The sequence below is a fragment of the Ichthyophthirius multifiliis genome (genome assembly GCF_000220395.1).
Source record: "Ichthyophthirius multifiliis unplaced genomic scaffold scaff_1120509251334, whole genome shotgun sequence".
Classification (NCBI taxonomy): Eukaryota; Ciliophora; class Oligohymenophorea; order Hymenostomatida; genus Ichthyophthirius; species Ichthyophthirius multifiliis.
The window spans coordinates 5,001-31,441 of NW_004085975.1; the positions used below are offsets into that span (position 1 = coordinate 5,001).

At 15.2% G+C, this 26,441-nt stretch overlaps 7 protein-coding genes across 7 annotated transcripts, besides 64 other annotated features; 3 read left to right on the forward strand and 4 right to left on the reverse strand. All coding sequences in view use genetic code 6, as the record gives it.

The window, feature by feature from the left end:
• Positions 1–250: 250 nt before the first annotated feature.
• Positions 251–289: a microsatellite.
• Positions 290–1,238: 949 nt separating this feature from the next.
• Positions 1,239–1,264: a microsatellite.
• Positions 1,265–1,340: 76 nt separating this feature from the next.
• Positions 1,341–1,375: a microsatellite.
• A 744-nt stretch (positions 1,376–2,119) lies between these two features.
• Positions 2,120–2,188: a microsatellite.
• Positions 2,189–3,525: 1,337 nt separating this feature from the next.
• Positions 3,526–5,132, reverse strand: IMG5_183800 (protein-tyrosine phosphatase protein, putative; the record flags this gene model as incomplete). The annotated part of the gene is made up of 9 exons (XM_004027352.1): positions 5,103–5,132; positions 4,949–5,045; positions 4,823–4,893; positions 4,505–4,648; positions 4,289–4,450; positions 4,126–4,238; positions 3,978–4,081; positions 3,732–3,841; positions 3,526–3,544 (listed from the first exon to the last, which is right to left on the reverse strand). Coding segments are annotated over exons 2-9 (808 nt in total), but the record flags the coding sequence as incomplete, so codon positions are not given.
• Positions 3,865–3,937: a microsatellite.
• Positions 3,878–3,945: a microsatellite.
• Positions 3,886–3,967: a microsatellite.
• Positions 3,934–3,961: a microsatellite.
• A 327-nt stretch (positions 5,133–5,459) lies between the features above and the next one.
• Positions 5,460–5,495: a microsatellite.
• Positions 5,496–5,974: 479 nt separating this feature from the next.
• Positions 5,975–6,014: a microsatellite.
• Positions 6,015–6,253: 239 nt separating this feature from the next.
• Positions 6,254–6,283: a microsatellite.
• Positions 6,284–6,446: 163 nt separating this feature from the next.
• Positions 6,447–6,495: a microsatellite.
• On the forward strand, positions 6,454–8,629 carry IMG5_183810 (ma3 domain protein; the record flags this gene model as incomplete). The annotated part of the gene is made up of 3 exons (XM_004027353.1): positions 6,454–7,009; positions 7,148–7,734; positions 8,024–8,629. 3 exons carry the CDS (start codon positions 6,454–6,456, stop codon positions 8,627–8,629), a joined length of 1,749 nt encoding a protein of 582 aa, XP_004027402.1.
• Positions 7,171–7,410: a microsatellite.
• Positions 7,294–7,486: a microsatellite.
• Positions 7,313–7,472: a microsatellite.
• Positions 7,326–7,461: a microsatellite.
• Positions 7,330–7,464: a microsatellite.
• Positions 7,914–7,959: a microsatellite.
• Positions 7,949–8,017: a microsatellite.
• Positions 8,630–9,637: 1,008 nt separating the features above from the next.
• Positions 9,638–9,678: a microsatellite.
• A 166-nt stretch (positions 9,679–9,844) lies between these two features.
• Positions 9,845–9,960: a microsatellite.
• Positions 9,926–10,008: a microsatellite.
• Positions 9,947–10,036: a microsatellite.
• A 357-nt stretch (positions 10,037–10,393) lies between these two features.
• Positions 10,394–10,446: a microsatellite.
• An 836-nt stretch (positions 10,447–11,282) lies between these two features.
• Positions 11,283–11,329: a microsatellite.
• Positions 11,330–11,417: 88 nt separating this feature from the next.
• Positions 11,418–11,464: a microsatellite.
• Positions 11,427–11,502: a microsatellite.
• Positions 11,431–11,498: a microsatellite.
• A 4-nt stretch (positions 11,503–11,506) lies between the features above and the next one.
• On the reverse strand, positions 11,507–12,004 carry IMG5_183820 (hypothetical protein; the record flags this gene model as incomplete). The annotated part of the gene is made up of 2 exons (XM_004027354.1): positions 11,507–11,567; positions 11,612–12,004. A coding segment is annotated over one exon (384 nt), but the record flags the coding sequence as incomplete, so codon positions are not given.
• A 916-nt stretch (positions 12,005–12,920) lies between these two features.
• Positions 12,921–12,970: a microsatellite.
• Positions 12,921–12,971: a microsatellite.
• Positions 12,927–12,987: a microsatellite.
• Positions 12,935–13,008: a microsatellite.
• Positions 13,009–13,047: 39 nt separating this feature from the next.
• Positions 13,048–13,120: a microsatellite.
• Positions 13,055–13,120: a microsatellite.
• A 1,221-nt stretch (positions 13,121–14,341) lies between these two features.
• Positions 14,342–14,446: a microsatellite.
• Positions 14,355–14,463: a microsatellite.
• Positions 14,357–14,462: a microsatellite.
• Positions 14,363–14,454: a microsatellite.
• Positions 14,367–14,446: a microsatellite.
• Positions 14,390–14,462: a microsatellite.
• Positions 14,397–14,465: a microsatellite.
• Positions 14,466–14,632: 167 nt separating this feature from the next.
• On the forward strand, positions 14,633–15,302 carry IMG5_183830 (hypothetical protein). The gene is made up of 2 exons (XM_004027355.1): positions 14,633–14,950; positions 15,073–15,302. Exons 1-2 carry the CDS (start codon positions 14,786–14,788, stop codon positions 15,160–15,162), a joined length of 255 nt encoding a protein of 84 aa, XP_004027404.1. The 5' UTR covers positions 14,633–14,785; the 3' UTR covers positions 15,163–15,302.
• Positions 14,955–15,068: a microsatellite.
• Positions 14,995–15,068: a microsatellite.
• A 97-nt stretch (positions 15,303–15,399) lies between the features above and the next one.
• IMG5_183840 (protein kinase domain protein) lies at positions 15,400–18,140 on the reverse strand (the record flags this gene model as incomplete). The annotated part of the gene is made up of 6 exons (XM_004027356.1): positions 15,400–15,862; positions 15,917–16,026; positions 16,088–16,172; positions 16,237–16,933; positions 17,219–17,595; positions 17,671–18,140. The coding sequence occupies 6 exons, from the start codon at positions 18,138–18,140 to the stop codon at positions 15,400–15,402; spliced, it is 2,202 nt and encodes a 733-aa protein (XP_004027405.1).
• Positions 15,508–15,547: a microsatellite.
• Positions 15,883–15,911: a microsatellite.
• Positions 16,030–16,060: a microsatellite.
• Positions 17,597–17,654: a microsatellite.
• A 991-nt stretch (positions 18,141–19,131) lies between the features above and the next one.
• Positions 19,132–19,175: a microsatellite.
• Positions 19,142–19,187: a microsatellite.
• Positions 19,188–19,225: 38 nt separating this feature from the next.
• Positions 19,226–19,290: a microsatellite.
• Positions 19,291–22,027: 2,737 nt separating this feature from the next.
• Positions 22,028–22,077: a microsatellite.
• A 549-nt stretch (positions 22,078–22,626) lies between these two features.
• Positions 22,627–22,674: a microsatellite.
• A 637-nt stretch (positions 22,675–23,311) lies between these two features.
• Positions 23,312–23,365: a microsatellite.
• Positions 23,315–23,371: a microsatellite.
• Positions 23,372–23,850: 479 nt separating this feature from the next.
• Positions 23,851–23,911: a microsatellite.
• A 241-nt stretch (positions 23,912–24,152) lies between these two features.
• Positions 24,153–24,213: a microsatellite.
• Positions 24,214–24,269: 56 nt separating this feature from the next.
• On the forward strand, positions 24,270–24,609 carry IMG5_183850 (hypothetical protein). Its single transcript, XM_004027357.1, has one exon. It carries the CDS (start codon positions 24,275–24,277, stop codon positions 24,569–24,571), a length of 297 nt encoding a protein of 98 aa, XP_004027406.1. The 5' UTR covers positions 24,270–24,274; the 3' UTR covers positions 24,572–24,609.
• Positions 24,610–24,955: 346 nt separating this feature from the next.
• Positions 24,956–25,037: a microsatellite.
• Positions 24,972–25,036: a microsatellite.
• Positions 24,975–25,078: a microsatellite.
• Positions 25,026–25,071: a microsatellite.
• Positions 25,079–25,155: 77 nt separating the features above from the next.
• Positions 25,156–25,276: a microsatellite.
• A 41-nt stretch (positions 25,277–25,317) lies between these two features.
• Positions 25,318–26,280, reverse strand: IMG5_183860 (hypothetical protein; the record flags this gene model as incomplete). Its single annotated transcript, XM_004027358.1, has 2 exons — positions 25,318–25,832; positions 25,902–26,280. 2 exons carry the CDS (start codon positions 26,278–26,280, stop codon positions 25,318–25,320), a joined length of 894 nt encoding a protein of 297 aa, XP_004027407.1.
• Positions 25,771–25,831: a microsatellite.
• A 15-nt stretch (positions 26,281–26,295) lies between the features above and the next one.
• Positions 26,296–26,355: a microsatellite.
• Positions 26,306–26,360: a microsatellite.
• The last annotated feature ends 81 nt before the right edge of the window (positions 26,361–26,441 follow it).

The window sequence follows — 26,441 nt, forward strand, 5'->3', positions numbered from 1 at the left end:
TTTTACTCTATATCGTATATTTTTTTTAGTTTAAGATATATCTTATTTTCTGTTTTTATTCTTCGTTTAATATCATATTTTTTGTATTTTTATAAGGTTTTTAAAATAAATAATACTTTTATATATATTTTTTTTATTTATAATTTATTTTAAAAAAGAAAAAAATTTATATATTTTTTATTAAATGCACTAAAAATAAATAAAAAAATTAAAATTAAGTACGAAAAAAATAAATATTTATTTATTTTTTATAAAAAATTATTAAAGATAAAAAAATATATAAATATAACGCAATTTTTTTTATTTATATTTCAATAAATAATCTTTACAAATTTTTCAATATAATCATAATTTTATTACAATGTTTTTTTATTTTCAATTAAAAATTTTAATTCTTTCATTTTTTTTTTTTTCAAAAAATAATATAATAATGATAATTAAAACCAAAACGAAGTTATTTATATGTAATATATGAATATAAAAACACTTTTAAATATAGTTAATTATAATTAATTAATATTTCCATTAAAAATTATTGATTTTCAAATAATCTTTTTTTCTTTTTTTTTTTGTAATTTTTAAATATATATTTTTATCAAATATTAAAGTTCTTATTTATTTAATTTCTTAATATGATAAAAAATTTATTTATTTAAATCTTCTTCTTTTTAAAAAAAACTCATAAATATTCCAAGTTAATATCTTAAATAAAAAAAGGAATAAAACAATTTGAAATCATAAAATAAGTAATGAATTCATCTATAAAATAAAATATAACTTTATTTTGAAAAAGAAATACTATTAACATCTAAAATATTAAAATATATTATTTAATAAAAGTAAATTCCAAGATATTATTAGTAAAAGTAAATATATAAATAAATAAATTAAAACTGTATTTATAAATTAATAATGCTATACCATTGAAAAAATCAATATAATATAATTAATTAAACTTACAATCAAAGTTAAAATTACATTGTATTGTATTATTAATATTTTTATCTCGAAGAATTCTTTGTAAATAATAAAAGAAAAGATATAGATATTTTAAATGCAATTAATATTATTATTGTTTAGAAAAAAAAATATCAATTTTGTTTAAAACATTATAAATAAATCAACTATAATATATAGCTTTAAAATAAAAGTTTAAATAAATAATTAAAAAAAAAAAAAGTCTTATTAATTTTAAAAAAGTTACAAAAAAAAAAAATTTTTGAAATATATATTATTCCATATATATATATATATATATATATATTTTATTTTTTTAATTCTTAAAAGATTATTTAATTTATTTAATAATTAATCTAATATTTATATTTTTTTCAATAAAATATAATTATTTTTATATTATAATTATTTTCTATATAAGGTTTTTTAAACTTTATTTTTATTTTAAACCTTAATAATTTTATCTTTAAACCATTAAAATATCAATTAATCTTAAATAATAATTTTCTTATATTTTTAGAAATTATTAGCTTTATATTATAATAACTATTGTATTAATTTTATATTATTAATTTTTTATAAATTTAATATTATTTTAATCTTATAAATTTAAATAGTATTTATTAATATATATATTATTAAAGTTAAATATAATATATATGTCAATGAAATCATTTAAAATAAACAAAAAAACTATAAAATATTTAAATTATAAAATATACCATTAAAAACAAAATTTATATGTATCATAGTCTATATTTAATATTTCTTTTTATAAATTAATTGTAAAATATTTGAAATATTTATTCTTTTAATTTATATCTTTATCAGACCAATTTAATTTAATTTAATTAGTTTTCAAAATAAAAATAAAAGATTAATTATTTATTATTATTACAAAAATAAAAAATATTTCTTAAGCTTTTTTTCTCAATTTTATATATAATATTTTACGCTAATAAAATATAGTTTAAATCAGGTATATTTTAAATAATATTTCTTTTAACTAAATAGATTTTTGCAGATAAGAATGATTTATAAAAAATTATTAATTTGATTAAATTTTCTTTTTAGTTTTATTTGTATATTTCGTATTTTGTGGGGATTAATGTATTATTTAATGATAATATTTATTATATTTAAAATATAAAGGAAAAAAATTTATATAAATTTATATATATATATATATATATATATATATTATTAATATATATTTTTATATATATAATATTGAAATTAATTAATAATATTTTATTTTTAGATATAATATATATTAATAATTTTAAATTATACTAATAATTTCAACATTTGTCTATTATTTAGCATTATTTAAATATATTATTAAATGTATTTTACAAAAATATATTATATTTTATTTTTATAATATATAAAATAAATATTTTATTTTATTAAATTATTTTTATTAAGTATAAATTTAATCTATTATTTTTATATAATTAAAATTTATAAATATTTATTTATATAAAAAAATCAAATAATTATTTCATTTAATATTATTAACTTTTTTTATTTAAGCAAATTAAAAATAATTATTAGTAACTTATTTTTATTATTAAGTTTATATATAATTAGTATTATTTAATTAACTAATTTATTTTTTAGGTGAAATTATTTAAAGAAAATTATTATTAAACTTACAATTATTTTCTCTATTTTTTTATAGACTATTATTAATATTCTCGTATATATTTTATCTTTGCTAAAATATTTTATTTCTTTTTAATAGAATATAATTTCTATAATTAAACATTTTATTTTATAACTCACTATATTATTTATATCTACATGTTTAAAATCCAATATTTATTTAGCCAAAACTACACTTATTTTATAACTTTTCATTACTTTGTGCATTATTTATTTATTTTTTTATCTTTTAAAATCCATTAAAATACATACTTTATATTTGAAAATTCTTAATTGAACTTTTATTATGTTAAGTATTTTATTTTAATTTTTAAGCACTTTATTATTAAGCATAAAAACTTAGACTAAGATTTTAATAATATTTTTAATCATAATCTTCATAATTATTTTTATTTTAAAATATATGTTTATCTATATTCTTTTCTAAAGTAAAAGAATAAAATTATTAATTATTTTCTTAAGGAATCTATTATTTTAATATTAGCTAGTTTATTCTAATTGTTTTGTTTGGTCTTTATTTTATATTTTTATTAATTATCATAAATTAATATTACTTTTTTATATTTTAAAGTATTTAATAAATAAAAATTAAATTATGAAATAATTAATTTTTATTTTATTATTATTTAATACATATTGATAAGATATAACAGTTTATAAATATTATTTTTTTAAATAATTTTATTATATGTTTTTATGTTTACAATGGTATCTAATAAAAATAAAATTTCTTAATATAAAAATTATTCTATATTCCCAAAAAATAAATATGAATAGAATAAAGTATTCTGTATTGATTTAGTAGTTAAATATATTTTAATAATTAAAAACTTAAAATATTATTTATTTTTAAAAAAATAACATATAAAATGTAAAATTAGATTAAAAGCTTAAAGTTTATCATAAAATAGCCTTAAACCTATTTTAAACAATAGTTTATATGAAAAAAAAAAATTAATAATTTAAAATAAATGTTATTAATAAAAAATATTAATTAAGATTACGATTATGAAAAATATACAAATTATATATATATTTTTTAAAAATCAACATAATCAAAATTTATTCTAAAAATTTTGGATAAAATTTTATGTTATTTTATAAACCATTTTAAATTATTCTTTGGTCTAAACCATTAGAGTTCTTTATTCTCTTAATTTTCTAACAATATCAAACATATTTAATTATTATTTTAAAAATTCTTCTTGTTTTTATTCTAATAAAAAAAGTTTTGATTTTTATAAATATATAAATATATAAATATATATATATATATTTATATATATATTTATATATATATATTTATAATATACATTTATACATTTATACATTTATATTTATAAATTTTTAACCTTTATGAATTTATGCATCGTTCTTAATATTTTCATAAATTTTCTTTAGTTCTATATAAGAAAAAGTACAAGAAAGTAAAGTTCCTGTTCTTCCTACACCAGCACTTAAGTTAATAATTTATATTTTAAAAAATATAAATTTTTAAACCTGCAATGTAAAGTAGGTTTTAAATTATTTTGAAAATCTTATGCGGCTTTTACAGCTAATTCTTAAAGAGCTTATGTATTTTCAGGAACTCCATGATCTGGCCATCCTTCCCACTTATTTTTTTATATTTTTTAATTTTTAATATATATTAAATAGTTTTTACGTGTATTTATTCAACTTATAATTCATTGTTCTATCCTTCTTTTGTTAATTTGAACATTCTAATTGTTATTTCTTTGTCTTTACCATTTTTTTCTCCTAAGTTTTCAACTGTTATTTATCCATATTTTTATTTGCCTATTGGCCAATATTAATCGCATTTAGGCTAATATTATTTTTTTATAAAATAATATTAAATAAAATAATGTTATAAATTTACTCTATTAACTTCTTTTAATTTACATAACATTATAATTACTCTAGATTCATGTTCCCATATCATTTTCCAAAAATTATCAAATGTTTAATTTAAAGGGCCTTAAGTAGCTATATAATAATTAGAAGATCTATAAGGGAAAGTAGTCTATTATATAAATATATATTTTAGATTTTTTATTAAATTAATAAAATTTAAGTTATTTTTTTTTTATGAAAAAAAAAAAAAGCTTAAATTCTAATAACTAAATGAAAACATATAATAATAAAATATTTATTATATGAATATATTATTTTTTTAATTATTATTTATATTTTTTACATATATATAATTAGCATTAATGTATTTTTCTTTATCAGAATCTCCGCTTACTTAAACTACTGTACTTTTATCTAAGTAAAAAATATTTAATAATAAATATTTTTTATATTCTTAAAAAAGATTTACAAGGAATAATATCACAATATCTATTTGCTTCTGAGTCTATAGAATTATCGACCATATTATCAAGATGAGCTTATGTTAAAGTCATTTAATTTAATTTCTAAAATATTTTTTTATTGTATAAGATAATATACTTATTTTTTTTTTAATTATTTACATTAAATAATTATTGACTTCCTTAATTAAAATGAAAAATAGATAATTAAGTACTTTTTTCGTCCATGTCTTTACTAGAAATGTCTTAGATTTTTTCTTAAGTTTATATGATATCCATTTTATATTAGTTTTAGATATAAATAGATTATGAATAAAAAATATAATTTTTTGTTTTTAATAATTGTTTAATTTTTTTTTTAAAAATAAGCATAAATAAAATTTTTATTTATTATATTATTACAAATATCAAATATCTTAATTTTATAGAAAATTATTTATAATTTAAATATTTAATTAAAATCTATAGTATTTTTATAAAATAAAAATATATATATATTATATGTGATTTTTATTATGTTTAAAAAATGTTATTAAATTAAAAAATTTAATAAATAATAAATAATATTTAATATATAAAATATATATATATTATATATTATTTATATTTTATTTTTATTTTATTTCAATATATATTTTTAATTTAAAATAATAAAAATAAATCAATTTTTTTATTAAAATAAGAAATATGCTTAAGAATATATTTTTTTTTTAATTTTAATTAAATTATTTTTATGTACATTAGTATTATTCACAATATTAAGAATATAAAACTTAAATATATGTATTCTTTATATTGAATAAATAAAGTTATCACAACTTTATAAATTAAATATAAAATATAATAACAATATCTTCTAAGAAATGTTATCAATATTCTCAAAGTCTTTTAATTATTCCATTCGTTTGTTGGAAAAATAGGTTTTGACGTTTTCTTCATTTTTTTATTTTTTTTGTTTTAATTTAATATATAAATATATTACTTGTTATTCTATATCTATTTATTATATATTTAAAAATTATTAAATAGAATTTTCATTGCTTGTATTATTTTAATCATTGTTTTTATTATTTTGATTTTTTTTTTATCCTTTATATTAATAATACTTGTCATAATTTTGTTCTGTTTATTAAAATTTGGAAGCATTATATTTTGATTTATAATAAAATTTAGAATGGAAACAATTATAATTTAATATTTTGTATTTTAAATAATTATTGTTTAAAAATTTTCTATATATAAAAGACATTTTTTATAAAAATTTTTTTCTTTTTTTTTTTTTAAAAAAAAATATACTTTTAAAATTAATTAAAAAAAAAAAAAATAATAAAAAAAAAGATAATGTAAAAATTATAATATTTTTTTATTTATATTAGTCAACAATAAATATATAATTAAAAAAATTAATATAATTCTAATTCGTTTTAATAAAAATTTTGTTAAATACTTAATTTTAATTAAATAGAATTATGCAAGTATAAAATTAATAATTGTTAAATTTTAATATAAAAAAATGAAAAACTTATTATAAAATAAAAACTTAAAAAAATAAAAAACCAAAGAAAATGTACAAGAAATCGAAGATACTCACATTTCAGACATGTTGAAATAAGTAGATTCAAAATTTTCAGTTTTTAATCGAAAATCTTAACGAAAAATAAAAAAAGAACAAAAAAAATAATAAAAACAGGATTTTTTTTCTCGCAAAAAACAAAATAAAAACATTAATAAATAATAAAAGGCCAAAGAAAGCAATTAAATTTAAGAAAAAACTGAATAATAACAACATTAAAAAAGTGTACAAAGAAAAACAGAATAAATATAAAATAAAAAAAAAGAATAAAACTCCGATTTATAAAGACTTTAAAATTAAATATAATAAGATGATGAAGAAATAAAATACTATGAAAAATTATTAGGGAAAGGCCGTTCCAAAACATTAGATAAAAGAGTAAAAAGAGAATTAAAATAAGATGGATGGACTGATGATTTTATGGATTTTTTAGATAATATTTCTGTTGCAGTTAAAAAAAATGTGAATGAATATTAACCTTTTTTTAAAGATGAAGGTATTTTGAAAAACAAAGAATCTAAAAAATCAGAAAATGACGATGATGATGATGATTAGTTTATTACAGAAGAAAGCTCTTTATAAGAGTAAGCGTTAAATGAAGAAAATAAAGATTATTATGAATCTATGAAAAAAGAAGGACTAGAAAATGAAGAAGTTGAAGAAGAAGAAGAATTATACGATGAAGAAGAAGAAGAATTAGATTACGAAGAAGAAGATGAATTAGACGATGAAGAAGAAGAAGAAGAAGAAGAAGAAAATCAATAATAATTAGATGAAAAATAAGAACAAGAAGTAGATTAAGAAAAAGAAGAAGAAGAAGAAGAAATAGAGGATGAAGAAGAAGAAATAGAAGATGAAGAAGAAGAAATAGAAGATGAAGAAGAAGAAGAAGAAGAAATAGAGCATGAAGAAGAAATAGACTATGAAGAAGAAATAGATGATGAAGAAGAAGAGATAGATTAGGAAGAAGAAAATGAAATAAAAAACAACAATGATAAAAAAGAAAAATAAATAAAATCAATTTTAAAAAAAGATACAAACTTTTAAAACAAATAAACATAAAACACAAAAGAAAAACAAGAACTAGATAACTAAAGATAAGAAAAACAAGAATAATATGAAAAGCAGGATATTGAAAAAAAGAAAGAAATCCGTTTATCGTTAGTAAAAAATTTCAATAAAATTTCAGAAACTAATATAGACATAATATTTTAAGAAATAGTAAATTATATATAAAAATATATACATATATATTAAAGATGTTTTATAAGTAAAATGTAATTTATTTCATTTTAAAATCTTAAATAAAAATAAATCAAAAGAAGGATAAATATTTTTTTAATAGCATTTTTATTAGTAAATTAACGTTTATAAAATAAAAGAATTACAAAAAAAACATCATATAAATATAAATAAATATATATATAAATAAAAAATATAAATATATTATATATATTCTTTATATAAATATATAATATATATTCTTTATATAATTATAATATATTTGTAGGTTATTCTATTTGAAAAATATCCTAAAAATCTTATAAATCCAATATTTTCAGATATATTTCTCTCTACTACAATTTTTCCAGTAAAAGTATTACCTTATATTCTTGCTTGTAATTCAGTTGTAGTTTCCGGTATCCACTAAATTTTTGACAATGAGAATTTCGCTCCCATAATGAAATCCTTATTAATTGAATATGAGAAAATAATAAACTAAAAATAACTTTTTGAATAAGAAGGAAATAAATACGAAGAAGAACTATTATTTAACAAATTGAGAAACATAACCATAATTTTTCTTATTTTTACTTATTCGATAGTCTCAGTGTTTCTTTCATTCGAGGATTTTACGATAATTTACTCCTAAATATAAACGAAAGGACAATAGAAGCTCTTTTATTACTTACTTAGCATATAGGCTAGAAAATAAGGAATGATAATCCTATTATAATAAAGTAAATTATAGACCAGACGAGAGTTAGTGTAGAAAAATACTAAAAAAAATCAAAAAAAATTGAATTTATAATGCTTACATTAAATGATATTCGTTTAAATAAAAAATTAAAGTCAGATCCTTTATAAAGACTAGAATTTTTTATTAATTGGCTGAAGAAAAATATAGTTGGAAAAATGAGATTAACACCCAAAATATTTCCAATTGATTTCCAAACAGCTTTAAATGCTAAAAAAGATACTCCAAGATGGTTTACGTAATTCGAAACTGGCCTTTATAGAAAAAGTGATTAAAACGATAACACTTTAAATGAAGAAAATTATAATTTTCTAGAAAATATAGACATTGAGAAAAAAATAAACTAGAAAAACTCGCTATATAATGTAAAATGGTAACTGATACTCGAAAAAGAATTTTTCTTATAATAATGAGCGCTGAAGATTATATAGATGCTGCTTAGAAAATATTTAAATTAAAAGTCAATAAAAAATAAAGTTATTAGGATATTCCTCTTGTTATTATTTAATGTTGTGCATAAGAAAAGGCTTATAATCCTTATTATGGTTTATTGGCTTAAAAAATAATTTAGGTAAATCCTAAAATTAAGTTCGGGTTTTAATATGCGCTTTGGGATTAATTTAAAACACTGGAAGATTTACGAAAAATGCATAATTTAGCATATTTTTCGGCTTTTTTGTGTTCTTAGAAATTCTTAGGGATTTCGTTTCTGAAGTTTTTTGATTTTGATAATCCTTCTGAATTTTAAGTTATGTTTATTAAATAATTCCTAAATGCATTTTTGGAAAAAGTATCTGAGGAAAATTTAAATGTGTAAATTTAAAAAACAGTCGCTAATTAAGAAAATATACTTTTTGTAGAAACTTTAAAAGAGTTTTTGAAAAATTATTATTGGAGATATATTAATAATAATAAAAAATATAAAGACAATGAAAAATTTAAAAATTAAATTAAATTTTTTGCTAAAAATCTGATTATGTAAGAAAATAATATTAAAGAAAAAGATTATTGATTATTTATGTGTAGTTTTTTATATATATTTAATATTTAATATAAATCTTATAAAATAAAAAAAACAGAATTATTAATAGAAATAATAATATTTAATATAATAAAGAACAAAAATAATATTTTTAGTAACTATATTAATATTTTTCTATTAAATTCTAATATTTTATTATTAAATTATGTTAAAAATATAATATATTTTTAGAAATTCATATTAAATATTTTAAAATATATAAGAAAAATGTTTGAAGTAATTTTAAATTATTTGAAAAAACATATTTAAAATTATTTAATATGAGAATAAAAAAAAAAAAGTTAATTTATTTTAAACAATTATTTTAATTGAAAAATTTAATATTTATATAAAATATAGACAAAAATAAATTTTTAATTTATCTTAAAAAAAACATTAATAAATATATACATATATAAAAAAAAATTTAAATTTATATATAAATATATATATAATATTAATATATAAATATATATATAAATATAATATATATATATTTATATATATATGTATATATATATATACTTTTTAATTCATTTAATTTATATTTATAATTTTTTTTTTATTTCAAAAAATATTTATATTTTTATAATTTATATATAATATACTTACTCTTAATTTTTTTTTTATAAATTAATACATATAAAAAAGAACAAAAATTTTAAATAAATCATTTATATTAATTTTCTATATATTTTTATATTTATTTTCCATTTTTTTTTTCATTTTAACCTTATTTTTAATATCTCTATTAAATTAAATATCAAGAATGATATTATTAAATATAATAAATATTTTTATTATTTTTAATTTATAGAATTCATATCGTCTATTTATTTACTTATTTAACTGATTTAGCTTATTTTTTCATCATTACATTTTATTTATTTTAAATTTATATATATTGATCTTATATTTACTATAATTTTTTTTATTTTTTTGAAAATTTGACTATCTTAATTAATTACACTTTATATTTTTTTTTTCAAATAATTTTCTATATTATCTTGAATTGCAGTTGTAAACATATTATTCCAAACGTCTTTATTTTCAGAAATTGTTCCATTTTCGATTCTTGTTATAAAGGATGTCGATTTTAAGAAATTTACATAAACTTTATATGCTTATTTATGTCTTTATATCATCAACTAAATTATTTTACAATACTCTGTATTATGTTCGGACTGTAAAGTAGTCGCTATAGGGAATTTTACTCATAAAAAGTTCCTTCTCAATGATAAACTCTTTATCATTTATAAAAAAGAACTTTTCTTTTACATTACATTAGCATACTTTTGGTCCAAAAGGTATTTTCTCTCTTATAGGATGCGTAAAATAGCATTCCCTATAATGTGTTTCAGAACTTAAATAAATAGTATCAACTTAATTATTATTAAAATCAGAATATAAAAGAGGAATATCTGGTTAAATTTTCTAAAATTAAACATCAGTGTCTTTTATTTTTCAATAATAAAAAATTCAAAGTAAGAATTATATTCTTTTTAATTAGAATCATGTTTATATTTATTTTCACTAAAATTTAAAGAAAAACTTCTTTTGCAGTAACATAATTTATATCAATTTATTAATGAAATAGATTAATTGATTATTCTTATATGTTTTAAAAAAAACTTTATTAAATAAATATTTATCTTCGTTTTTCAAAAATAACAAGCTAATTATCATTTATTTATTATAAATTATTAATATTTTATTCAATATTTATAAGATCTGTACTTTAAGAGGTTTCATTTTATTCTAATTATTAACATTATTATTATTATTATTATTATTATTATTATTATTATTATTATTATAAAGGTAAATTTAATTTTAGGTTTATCTTTTATAATTAAATTATTTTAATTTTATTTTTCATCTAATATATTTAATGTATTATCTTAAATTAAATAAATAAATATATATTATATAAATAAATTTATATATATATATTTTTATATATATATATATTATATATATATATATTTATTATCTATCTATATCATTTTAATATTCTACTACTTTTTTTAGATTATTTTTTATTTTCTTCTTAATCTTTATTTATTATAAAATTTAATATTTTTATTTTATTATAATACTATTATTTTCAATCAATTATTTTAAAAGATTAAAGCAAATTTCCCTATTAATATAAGAAGTAAAAATAGTTCGCCTTTATTAGTAATAATTGCTATGCTATTTTCAAAAACAAGTGCATTTTTTCTTTTTTCTACTTTAATTATATCATTTAATGGTATACATAAAGTAGTATATCCAACAAAACTTTAACTATTAAAATATGAATGAAATCCTATTTTATCACTATATACATACATTTTACCTTAGAGAAGTATTTTATGTGAAAATGCGCAATTAAAAGAATCTATTAAATTTTAATCATTTGTTTATGTTTATAACTATATAAATTTTTAAGTATTTTTTTATTAAATTGAGTTTTCTGAATTTGATATACTTGTTTGATTATCACTATTATTAATTTTTTATTCAATATTATTTTCTTAAAAATTAATAATTTAATTTTTCCTTTCTTCAATGTGTTTTAGAAAATTTTCTGAAATTTTCAATTGTTTTTTAAACTAGAAAATTTTATTATTTTTTACTTATATAATATTTTCCAAAAATAAAGAACTTTATTTGGTAAAAATATCCTCTATTTTATTATCAATTTCATCCTTTTTTAAAAAATTCTTATTTTATGATTATTATATGCAAATACTGTTATTTTCCATAACCTGGCTATATTATTTACATACTTTTATTAAAATATCTTTTGTACTTAAAAGTCTCTTTTATTCGTCGTTTTTAAATTATTCTAAAGAAATTACTAAAAAATTGTTAGTTTCAATTATCCATTTTATCTTATTCACTGTTTTTAAGTAATCCGAAAATAATTTTCTGTACATATTAAAAAAAGAAGTTGATTATTAATTTTAGTCGTTTTAATTTTGTTCGATTTGTTTTATTGATGTACTTAGTATCATTATTAAGTTCACGATTTAAACTAATTATTTATTTGATTATTAGATTAAAGAATCTATTATAGACGCTAGGATTTATAATATAGGATCTTAGAGTTATTGACTGATAATTTTTTGTAAATAATTGTTCTCTTTTTAGATGTTCTGACACTATTAGTCAAGATTATCACGAAATTCGAGAAGAAATTCACGAATACTTTTTATTAATAAGTTCCTTTCTTGAATAATTTATTCAAAAGTATCTATGAAAATTATAGCAGATTCATAATAAGAATTATATTAATTTTATGATAACTATTTTATAAAATATGTAAATATAAAATAAAATACTTAAATAACATCTTTTTTAGTTTATAATGCCAAAGAAAGAGTCAAAAAGTTATTTCCCGGTGATGATTAATCATTATCTAAATTTATATAAAAAATAAAAATTTATAAGTATAAAAAAAAATTTTATAAATAGTAAATTATAAAAAAAAATGTAATATAAATTTATATGTTTATATATCTATATATTTATTAAAAAATTAAATTAAATATATTTATATATATATATATATATAATTATATTTTTATTCATTTTAATATATATTTATCTATATTTAATATTAATTACTTAATTATAATAATCTTTATTGAATAATTTAATTTTCATCTTCCTATATCTTATAATCGTCTTAATCTAATTTTTTTTCTTTTAGAATTTCATTACAATATTTTGATATTTAAATTTGTGATTTTTAAATAAAACATATAAAATCTTAAATTTTTTCAACTTAAAATTTATATTCATTTTTTATATTATTATATATTTCTAATATAAACTATGGTATATTATTTATATAATTATTGTTTTCTTCTATTAATTTGTTCATTTAATTTTCTTAAAGTTCAATTTCTTTTGTTTAATCGTATATTTTTTTATATTAACGCTCAAAATAAGCTACATTATATACTAATTTTATATCATTATTTGCATTTTTTAATTCTTTCACATTTGTATCGAATTCTTTGCAAGTCTTGTAGTATTTTTGTTGTTTTTTAAAATATTCATTTTTTTATATTTGTAGATTTTTTTAAATTAAATATAATCTTTCTTACATTTATTTAAATGTATCTTTTATTTAATCAGAGTAATTTTATACATTTTATAATAAATAGCTTTTATTTTTTAGTTACATTTCATGCATTTTTTGCGATACTTCTTGGGTTAGAAGTGACATATTATGGATTAATTACAGAAAATATCTCCCAGTTTACCAATTTATGCAATTTTGTTACTTTTTAGAAGACTTTATTTATTATTTAGAATATTGTTCGACTTCGGTTTCTATATTAAGGGCATAATTCGTAAAGTTTTTGGATGATTTTTTTAAATTTTCGAAAAGATTGTCAAATCTTTTTATTTTTTCGTTATAATTAATTTGAATTTCCTTTTATTCTAAGTGGATTTAGGATAATAATTATTCGTCAGTATTTAATAAAATGTAGTCAATTTATTAAATAGAAGTTTCGGATTAATTAAATTAATTAGAAGACATTATTTTTAAATTATATTATATAAATATTAAAAAAAAAAAAATTATAAATTGTAAAAAAATTAATATAGCGCTATTAAATATATATAAAAGATATATATGTAAAAAATAAAATTATGTATTTTGATATTTATTCTAAATAGATTATTATTAATAATTTAAAAAATTTTTTTTTTCTTTAAATATAAATAATAATATCGTTTTTAAAAAAATAAAAAATTATAAATATGTTTTAATATAATAAGATTTAATAAATAAAAAAATAAAAATAAAAATACAATTTTTATTAATAATATATCAAATCAAAATATTAATAAATATAATATTTATATATATTCATATATAAGTAAATATAAATATATATAAATATATAAATAATATATAATATATATATATAATTAAATAAATAAATAAATGCATATAAAACTTTCTTTAAATTATATAGTATATACTTCTTCTATTTTTCTACTTATTTTAGGGATAATAATAAATGTTTTTTCTGTTTAACAAATATAAAAATATGATATATTATGGTAATACATAGATACTACATATAGGTAATATACTTTATCAATTTCTTGTGGGTTCGGAGTTTTTGTTATAATTACATCATTATTTGGTATCATAGGAATGCATTAAAAAAAATATTTAATTTTAGTTTTTTTTTCTATAAGTGTATTTATAATATCAATTCTATTTATAGTGTTAGGTTTTATAATAACTAGATTTGAAAATAATGAATATTAATAAATAAAAAATGATAAGGAATGTTTTGGAGTAACATTCTAATGGATTTTATATGCAAACCTAGTTTGTAATTCTGCATAATAGATTTTTTGCGGGTACACATGTCCATGTTATGTTAAAGATAAACAATCATTTCCTAGTGGAACATTTTAAAGTAATTTATATATATATATATATATGTGTATTTTATTTACATTATTTTATACATATATTTTTAAAATATATATATTTTATTTATGTATTTTTTATATATATATTTATATATATATTTTCTAGTATATTAAGCTGTTGTAAATGATCCTAATATTGGAGTTAATAGTGTTTAAAATTGCAAAGGATTTAATATAATACCTGAAGATCAAATGAAGTATATACCTCTAGCGAAATTTATTGAAGAATAATTCGAATGTAGTGGTTTTTGTAATGTTAGTAAGTATTATTTGTTTTCGGATATTAATAGGGGACCTCCAAAATATTAATTAGGATGTAAAGATAGATTATAGATATTTTTTGAAAGTTAAATTAAAAATATTTAGCTTTTTGCGTTTTTGACAGGAGTATTTGTACTTCTTTTAGTTTTGCTATTCGTTTTATTATGTTGGCTCAAAAAAAAAAGAATTATTAATGATGAAAATGGAAATACCTATTATTAATTAACTTGATTTTTTGTTATTTTAATTGTAATTATAAATAATTATAAAATAAACAAGATTAATTTTTTTTTTTTTAATTTAATATTTTTTTTTTTTAAAGTGAAAAAAAAATTAAATAATGTATAAAAATATTATTTATTTATTATAATTTTTTAATAAAAAATAAATATATAAATAATATATATTATTAATAACTTAAATATTATATATGTTTATATTTTTTATTTATATTTTCACATTTAATTATAATTTTAATTATTTTAAATTCATAATTACTATTAATAAACGACCAATTTTTAATGTAATTATTATTCTATACTTATTATTAATTTTAACTTAAATAAAATTACATATTATCATTATTCTTACTATCAAATATTTATTTAATTTAAGGAGGAGGTACTTTAGCTTTTCTAAAATATAATTTTTTGAAAAAAATAATAATAAAAATAAAATAAAAATTAAACCTCTAAGCTACTTAAACCCAATTTAAGCCACTAAAAAATTGATGTTTTTTAATTTCATCAAAATCATTTTTCCCTGAACCTAATCTTTTAGCCGGATTTTTTACAAGTAACTTATAAAATAAAATAAAATAAAATAAAATAAAACTAAGCCTAATTAACATAAAAAAAAACCTTAGAAATCAAATTCCTTGCATTATTTGAAACATAACTTGGATATCTTAAATCTTAAAATTCAATATTATGTACTAATTCATCCCTTTTTTAAAAAAATAAAATTAAAATAGCAAACAAACAAAAATATAAACTAATTATATTTTTACTTCTAATCACTAAAAAATGGAGGATTACCAGTAATCATTTCATATAACAAAACGCCTAAATGATAGTAATCTACAGCCTTTCCATGCCCGCATTTTTTGAGCATTTCTGGTGCTAAATAAGCCAATGACCCACAAAAAGAATGAGTTGAATAATGATCATATATTCCGTCTTTAGAAAGTCCGAAATCAGTCAAAAGAGCATGTCCTTCACTATCTAAAACCACATTTTCTGGTTTAAGATCTCTATATATAATATCATTATTATGTAAATGCCTCACTGCTAAAATGATTTCCGCAAAATAAATTCGAGCTCTGGATTCTGTGAACCTTTTTTCCCTTTATAAAGCCTGAGAAAGATCACCTCCGGGTGCATATTCCATTATAAGAAAAAGGTCTTTATTAGTTTAAAATGCATACATTAATTTCACTATGAAAGGATGATTTATTATGCTTAAAACATTTCTCTCTGTAAGGGCATATTTAGTTAGATTCTGACCTAAAATTTTCGATTTAGAGAGCATTTTCATTGCTAAATATTATTAAGTCCCTTTAAGTTCAACAAGGAAAACCTCACCAAATGATCCTCTCCCTATTTAATTTATAATTCGGAAAGATTCAGGGCCTATTTTTTAATGAATTTGCTCGTTTAGACTACCTTTTTTATCATCAGAAGTATTAGATTCTCTAATACTTTTAACTGAATTGTTAATTAATATTTCGTTTGTGGAAGTATAGGTGTTAGTTTAATTATTATGGCTGTTTTCGGAAGATAAGTTACTTGATTTTTATTAATTATTTGCTTATTAGAACATTTTGATAATACTTTCATTCGAATAGTCGTATATGATTACTTTTCTATATTATTGTTATGAAGAGTTATTTAGAAAAGAATCCTGTAATAAATTACTTGAGTTTTTTTATGAATCTTAACTAGAAATACTTTAAGTTTATTCTAATTAAGCAAAAACATCAGAACCTATACCATATCTTTTAGAATTAGGACTAAACATATATTAAATTGTTTTTATTTTGTTTAAACTTTCTTAATTGTCATCCCTATTAAAATATTATTGTTATTAAATTAATTAATTTTTATTAATATAATGATTTTCCGTAGAAATAGATTTCTAATATTAATTAAAAATATTTAAAACATCAAAATTATCACTTAATTAAAACGCAATTTTATTTTCCATATTTTTAAGTGATATATCTATATTTTTACAAGATAATAAAATCTTAATACTTTCTATGCTATTACATTTACATGCATAATGAAGGGCTGTATATTAGTTTAAATCCTATAAATTTATATCTGCACCAGCTTTTATACAAATTTCAATTATTTAAAAGAAATTTCTATAATATATATATATATATATATATATATATATATATTAATATATATATATATATATTTCTTATTATTTTTACTTTTATGCTGCTAACATTATTGGAGTTTAATTTAAATTATTTATTATATTTATATCTGCATTATTTGATATTAAAATGTTAAATATAAATATATGCCCGTTACAAGCAGCATAATGTAAGCTAGCCCATTAGTTGTTATCTTTATAATCTACATCGGCTTTCAAATCTGGCCTTTCTTTGAATTATAATAATTATTCGATTTATTAAAATTTATTGTCTCTTACACTATATATTAGTTTTTGGTTGTTTTCTTTCTTTGATGTCCACCATTATTGCCATGCATTTTTGTGCCTTTTTTTTAATTTTTCCATAAATTCTTAGTTTTTTTTGTATTGAAACTAATCTATATTATCTATATCTCGAATATCATACACTTGACCTTTATTTTTTATAATAAGGAATATGTTAATTTTTTATAATAAAAAATAATAAATTTAACATTTTATAAATGATATTTAAAAAAATATCATATAATAAAACATTTTTTTACCTGTATCTTTGTCTCTTATTATAAAAACATCATTGGATTCTTCTTACATATTTTATATTTATTTTTCTTCTTTCTTATTCTATTAAAAATCTTTTATTTACTATTCTTGCTTTATTTCTTAATTAGATTTCTGGAAATATTTATGATTATCATTTTAAAAAGGAGACGTATAAGTGTATGTATTTAATCCTTTTTTTTATTTTTCTTATTTTTTTTATAAATCAGAATTAAATCCATTATTTGTTTTCTATAAAGTTTAAAAAATCATTTAAATTTGGATAATATATTATTTATTTTTAATTTACAATAACTTAATTTGCAGAAGTTTAATAAAATTATTGCTATTAAAATTAATTTTAAGTATTTTATTAATTTAAATGGCTATTCTGATAAATTTATTGATTATTATTACCATTTATTTATTAATAGCTTGTTTAATTAATCATTGCATGCTAAATTTTATATTGTTTTTTAATAAAAATATATTTATTTTTGTTTAATTTTTTCTATCCTTAATCATTATTTATTTACTTATTATGAGTTTTAATATTAGTTCTATTCTGTATAATATTATCTATTCATATTTTTTTTTTATTAATTACAAAATTTATTTTAAATTATTTTTTAATAATTTAAATATTAATAATTATTTTTAATATTTTTTATAGAAAAATTATATAATATTAGAAATAGTTTAAGTTACTTAAAAACAAACAAACAAATATTTTAAAAACTTTAAAATTAATTTTTTATAAAAAATGAATATATAACGTTAAACTTAATATGATATAATAATAAATATATTAATGTTTTTTATCTTTTTATTTAAATACATTTATGTAAGTTATATTACAATAAGTTTAATTATTAATAGAAATAAGGAAATTATTACTTTTAAATTAATGTTATATTTATTATATATAATCTAAATAAAAATTATAGACAATTAAATTAAAATAAAGTTAATAATAATTAAGAATTTTATAAAATTATAAAAATTTTATAAATTATTAAATTGATATAAATTTATTTTATATTATAATTATATAGAGTTTTACACATAGTATTTAATTAAAAAAAAAAATTTAATAAAAATATAATTTAATAAAAAATATAATTTAATAAAAAATTTAACAAGTTTAGATAATTATTAATTTTAAAAATTATTATATTAATTAAAAGTTTAATATTTTTATAAAATATTATAAAAACAAATATTAAACATATTTGTATATATTTTTTATATAAAAAATTAATAATTAAAAATTTGCATTTATAATAAATAATCTTAAGTTTAAGTTAATTTTCACCCAGATTTATTTTATCTAAACATTTTTTTATAAATGAAATAGTTTAAATTCTATACGTTTAATTTTTAGAGTTAGTCAATTATGAGAATATATAATAATATTAAATGATATTTATTTAAATTATCAAATAAAATAAATATTTAATAATTAATATTTATTACAAAAGTAATATAATATTATTATTAAATATCCTCATTTTAAATTTTGAAATAACAAAATCGAAATAAATTCTCCAAAAGCTTGTTATTTGTTAAATAAAAGTTTAAGTTATTAATTTTTAAGTAAAATAATTATTTTTTGATAAAATTTATATTGTATTAAAACATATTAAATCTAAAATAAATATATAATATTTATTAAAATACCTTTAATAATATTAATTTTTTTAAATATTAACAATACCCAAGCTACTTTCATAATTTGACAGACTATATTTGATGAATCATCCTAATTTTAGAAATCAAATAATTTTTAAAATATATTACTATATAAAATACGCAATATAACATATTTATTATTCAGTTTATATGTACTCTATTAAAAATTTAATCAATAGTTTATGTAGAAAATAAATATCTCTTAAAATTTTTTAATATGATCGTTTAGGTCATCTTTTGTATAACTATAATTTTGGAGGTTACATTATTTTTGTTAAATGTAATAATATTAAAGCATAAATATATTTTATTTAAAAAACTTCTAATATTTATTTAATAAGAAAAAAAAAGAAAAAATTAGTAATATAAATTAAAAAACATTAAAAATTTAATTAATTCTTAAAATAATATTTATAATTAATTGTTCATTTATATTTTTATTTATAAAGTATTTTTTTAAAAAATTTTAATAGAAAACGGCACCATTTATCTATTTTTATCACCTTTTTTTTTTAGTCTATTGAGTTAAGTTTAAATAAAAAAAATATAAACAAATAATATTTTAAATAATCTGAAAAATATACTAAACTTAATAAAAAATTAAAAAAAAATACTTATATATTAAAATTAATACTTCAAACATAAACTAATAATGTTTATTTTAAAAAATATAAAATTATAAACTATTATATATTAAATTTTTATACATATATTTTTTATTTTTAATTTGTAATTTAAAAAAAAAATTAAATAAAATATAATATGAATTAGTTTCCAATATATTCTCAAGATAATAATTAATACAATACATAAAACGAAAAATATATACCAAATACCCCAAAAATAGAAGAAAAATCATTTGAGAAATTACGTAAAACATAAATAAACACAGAAACCAAGCCAACAATAAACAACCATTAAATTTTTTAAAGTGAAATTCAATATTATAAATTTATAAACACATGTGCTACAATAATATAAAAATATTTCAGAGGACACTAATCAAGAAAAAATCATATCGAGATATTATACAAAATATAATAATTTAACAATAAATTATATGCAATTACAGAAGGCTGGCGTTTAAGAAAAACATTAAAATTAAACCAAATATAAATGTTAATAAAATAACTATAACCCTTAATATGGAAAAGAAGAGAGATAATAAATAAAATTCATTAAAAAATTTCAAACAAATTCGAATTAGTAAAAATTCTTAAATAAAACCAAGAATACATTATTGTTTAAAATTAAATTTAACCACTATAAAAGATGTTTATTATTTCAGTTACAAAATTTTCAACTACAGGGTTGTGGATATATGAATAAAAATTTTAAGAAAACAACATTGTAAATATAACAATTTTTAATTCGTAAAAAAAGAGAAATCAAAGTGCACATATGGTACGAAATAATAACGAATTTTTAAAAATACAAAGATAAAATTTATAATAAATATAATAAAATTTATTTCCTTTGTAAAATTATAATTATCAATAACATAGAAATTCGAATTCTTTTAGACCATTATTAATAAAAAATAATAGTTAGCATTTTTAAAGCTAAAATTAAACTCAAACAAAATAAATAAACTAATAACTTTTTCTTGATTTAATATAAGAAAAATAACTTTTTAAAATTACTGAATAATTCCAGACTGAAAATTAAGAATTTACAATTAATAATAGTATTATACCATCATATAGCCTTTAAAATATTAATAATAATAGTAAAAATAAAGAAAAAAAATATCAAATGATTATAACAAAGACAATAAAATAAATAAAGAAAAGGAATATTATGATATAGATAAAAAAAATTAATAATATAAAGAAAGCAATTTAAATAAAATAATAAAACTTTAAGAAATAAATGAAGAATTAAGACATATAAATGAAAAAATTTCATATAAAAATGAAGTTAAATTCGCATGGGATGATATCCCTGTGGGCGGAGGTTTAAATAAAAGGTCTAATTTTACTTAATAAGAAGTACCTTTAGTGTACTTAGAAACAGTAAAAAAACAATGAAAAGTGACTTTCCAGATCGTAAAAGTTCAAGTGTGAATATAGAAACAAAATAAGATAAAGATAAACTAAGAGAAAACTTGAAAAAAAGGACAAAATATAATCCTTTAAAAAGTACATAAAATATATATAAAGAAGAAGAAGAAGAAAATTAAAAAAAACATGAAAATGAAAATAAAATAGAAAAAAAATTAAATATGAAATTAAAAAAATATAATTCAATAGAATAAATTCCTAAAATTGACTGGAAAAAAACTCCTTCTAAAGTTGATTGTTGGATTTCATGGAAAAAAAAAGGAAACAATTAATAATAATCAACATAATTTTCTAATATTTATATGAATAATTCTATAATTAAAAAAAAAAAAATTATTAATGATTAAAATAATTTAAATCTAAAAAATATAATTAACTATTAAAATGATAATCATTTATAAACTTTAAATAAATAAAAATAAGATATTATCTTAAATAATTAATATTAAATTCATAATTATACTAGTAATATTAACAATTTACTTAATTAATAATAAAATATAAATTTTTAAAATGTAGAAAAATAATTGTAATAAGCTATTTCAAGTAAAACAAATATATAGTATATCATTAATAAGTTTTAATATATATATTATTATCTTAGACATCAATATAAATACTAAATATTTCAATTAATTAAATGTAAAACAAATTAAATAAGCTATTGTTCCTATTATTTAAGCTAATTTAACTTTTTTAGAATAAATGGATCCGATAAAATATTTAGTAATAAAAATTATTATTATATAAAAAATATTGATTATTTAATTTTTTTAAAAAAGTCTGGTATAATAAAAAATGCTCTTATTTAAAATTTATATAAAAAATAATAATAAAAAAGATGAATATAAAAACAGAAATATTATATATTTATAATACATTTTTATTAAAACATAATTAATAAAATAAAAAATTGAATTTTAAATTAATAAAAAACAACAAAAAAATATAAATAATAATTCTTTTTTTTTTATTGTTTAAAATCTAAAAAAAATTATTAGAAGGATAAAAGTAACAATGGTTTATTAATTTTCTAAGTCATTTGTTATAAAATTAAGAATAAAATACTGAAAGGGTTAAAAGCAATAATAGGTTTTTTGATTTCTAAGTCTTTTGTAATAAATCTTAGAAAAATTAAAACAAAAATACTTAAAATAACTAAAAATTATACATTAAATAACTAAAATATAATTATACTAAAATATATATGATAAAATAAAAATTATTAGAAAATTTAAAATATAATTAGTTTAAATTTCTAAATTTAATTTATTATTTTAATAAAAATAAAAAGAAATTATTTCTTCTTAATAATATAAAATTTTATATCTTAAATTATATAATATATTAAGTTGTAGTTTAAATAAAGAAATTAATAATAATAACCATGATAAGATAGAAATTTATTAAAAATAAAACATATAGTTTATATAAAAAAAAAATATATATTTATATTTAAAAGTTGTAAGAAATTAATATCTAATATTTTTAAAAAATATTATTTTTTGTTTAATACAATATATTATATTTGAAATATTTGTAATACAAAGGTATTAAATTTGATATACTTATAAAAAAAATTTTGATATATTATATACTTTAAAATTTATTTTAAATAGTTTATATTAAAAGCATCAAAAAGTAAGAATATTATAGATGCATTTAAAAAAAAAAAATATGATAATAATAAATATAAAAGTTTTTGAAATATAAATAAAGTTTATTATATTAAAATAAAAAAAACTTTAAGATAATAAACTATTTTAATATTAAAGAAATTTAAAAAAATAAGCATTAAAAGATTAAAAACAAAGAAAAATAAATGAGAAAAAAAAATAGCATATATAAAAGTATAAAAGATAAAATGTATAGAAAAAAAAAATGAATAGTTACAAATATAATAATAAAAATAAGAATATTTTTATTAATAATATAAAAGGTATATGTTAAAAAAAAAATATTCGAATAAAATAAATATATGTAAAAAAATATATATATGTATTTAACTTATATATAAATATTATAATTAATTATTCTTATATAAATATTTATAATAATTTTTAAATTTTACATATTAAAGGTTTTAAATATTTTGATTTAAATATAAAATTTCAGTAAAAGTAAATATATATATAATAATATAAATATAATTAAAAAATATACTATTAAAGTTATATATATTTTTATTTATTTAAGAAAATAATTATTTTATATAAAATAATAAAGAATATAAATAAAATAAATATATATATATATATATATATATATATATATTTTTACAAATATATATTATAATTATATATCTATTCTTAATTTTTTTAATTAAAAATATAAAATAAAAAAAAATATTTCATAATAAATATAATGGCTGATTAATATCCCAAATAATTTGAATCCTCAGTCATAAATGTTAGCAGAGCATCCAACACTAGAACAATTTAAACAAGAATTAAAGGAGCTTTAAGCAATCACGAAAATGTAACAGTAAGTGGTATTGGAAACGCTATGGAAAATGTAGTTTCTTCAGTTGCTGAATTAGAATCCAAAAAGCTTCTTGTCATTAAAAAAATAGAAACAACTTCAAATACTTAAAACAAAAGATTAACACATCAAATGGTTGTAAAAATTACTAGAGGATGTGAATTTAAAGTATAAAATTGATTGAAATTCTTTTTTTGTTTTTAAGTTAAATTTTATATTATTTAAAAAGAATATGAAAATTTATATTATATATTTTTAATGAATTTAGCTATAATTCTTTTTTTTTTTTTTTCAATTATAATTATATTTTTTTTGTTTAATTACAATATTTAAAAATTTTTAAATATATTTATTTTTGTTTTTTTTATATATATAAATTATTTTAAGATTAAAAAAAATAATGTAAATAGTATATAAATATTTTTATTTTATTTAAAAAAAAAATATTTTTATCTAATATTTTTATATTTATTCTTATTATAAAGTATATAATATAATTACTCAGAAAAATTAAACAAATTAACAAAAATTAAATATATATTAATAAATATACATTTTTTTTAAAAAAATGTTATAAATTAAAAAAATAAAATTTTTTAATTATAAAAAAATAAAAACATTATTTAAAATATAAAAATAATAAAAAAAATGAATCAAAAAAAAATAAATAAAAAAAAAATTTATTTATTGTAAAATATTAATTTTTATTAATTTTTAAAAAAGGTAATACATAAAAAATGAAAAAAAAATAAAATACAACAAAAATATATATATAATGTGAATATATATATATATAAAAAAATATATAATTTATATATATATATAAATATATATATATATTTTTATATATATATTTATATATATATATATATATATAAATATATAAATAAACATCACAATTATATAAGAAATTTATTTTTTAAAACTCAACTATACATCATATTTATATCTACTCCTAACTATAATTCATAATCTTCAATTAATCTACAACTTTTTAGATTAATTTTTTTTAATTCTCTTTCATAATAATCTTTTTACTTATCATTTTATGCAATTTTTTATTATGCCTAAAGTACTCTTTATAACTACTAATTTTTAGAGCATTCCGTGATTAGTTTTTTAATATAATCTTTTTCAATTTCTTATTCTACATTTTTGAGAAAACTCGGTTCTTAAGTAATTTTTTATTCGAAGTTTTTTGTTACATAATAAGTAGTTTTTAATTGTGAAGTATATTTTTTAATATTATGTGTAAAAGAATATTCTGTAGAATATAAAGGACCTTCTTTTAATAAATTAGATAAAAATCCACCGAAAAATATAAGGAAAAAAGGTAACATTTATAAAAGTCTTAATATATTACTTCCTTTTTTATTTCCTTATTATTATTATTACTACTATTAATACTATTATTATTATCTTTATTATTAATATTATTATCCTGGTTAAAAAAATGAAAAAAATGGATTGCTTTAGTTTATATCAGAATTCCCAAATGTACTAAAACTACTATAATATACCCCTGATTGGCCATTTTCAAATGGATTCATTCCTCCGAAAAACATATTGAATATATTCTCAGGAGATATATCATCATTAAATTGTTGGCGGTATTAATTATAATGTTATTCGGGTTACTAATCTCCGTATTTGTCGTAAAAAGCGCGTTTTTGAGGATCTGTTAAACAGTCATATGCTTAAGCGATTTTCTTGAAAACTTCTTTTGAATTTGGGGCTTAATTTTTGTCTGGGTGAAATTTAAGGGCTTATTTTTTATAAGCTTTTTTTATTTCTTCTTCTGTAGCAGATTTTTGGATTCCTAAAATTTCATAAAAATCTTTAATTTTCATATATTATTGGACTTCCTATATTTGTTCTTTTGTGGCCATATTTTTTAATTTGTTTTTATTTTAAAATTAATTTATTTGATTAAATTAATATTTTTTTTAAATTAATTATTTATTTTTAACTTTTTCTTTTCGCCTTTATTCAATAAAAAATTATGTAATTTATTAAAGTTATAATTTTTTTATTATTATTATTAATTTAT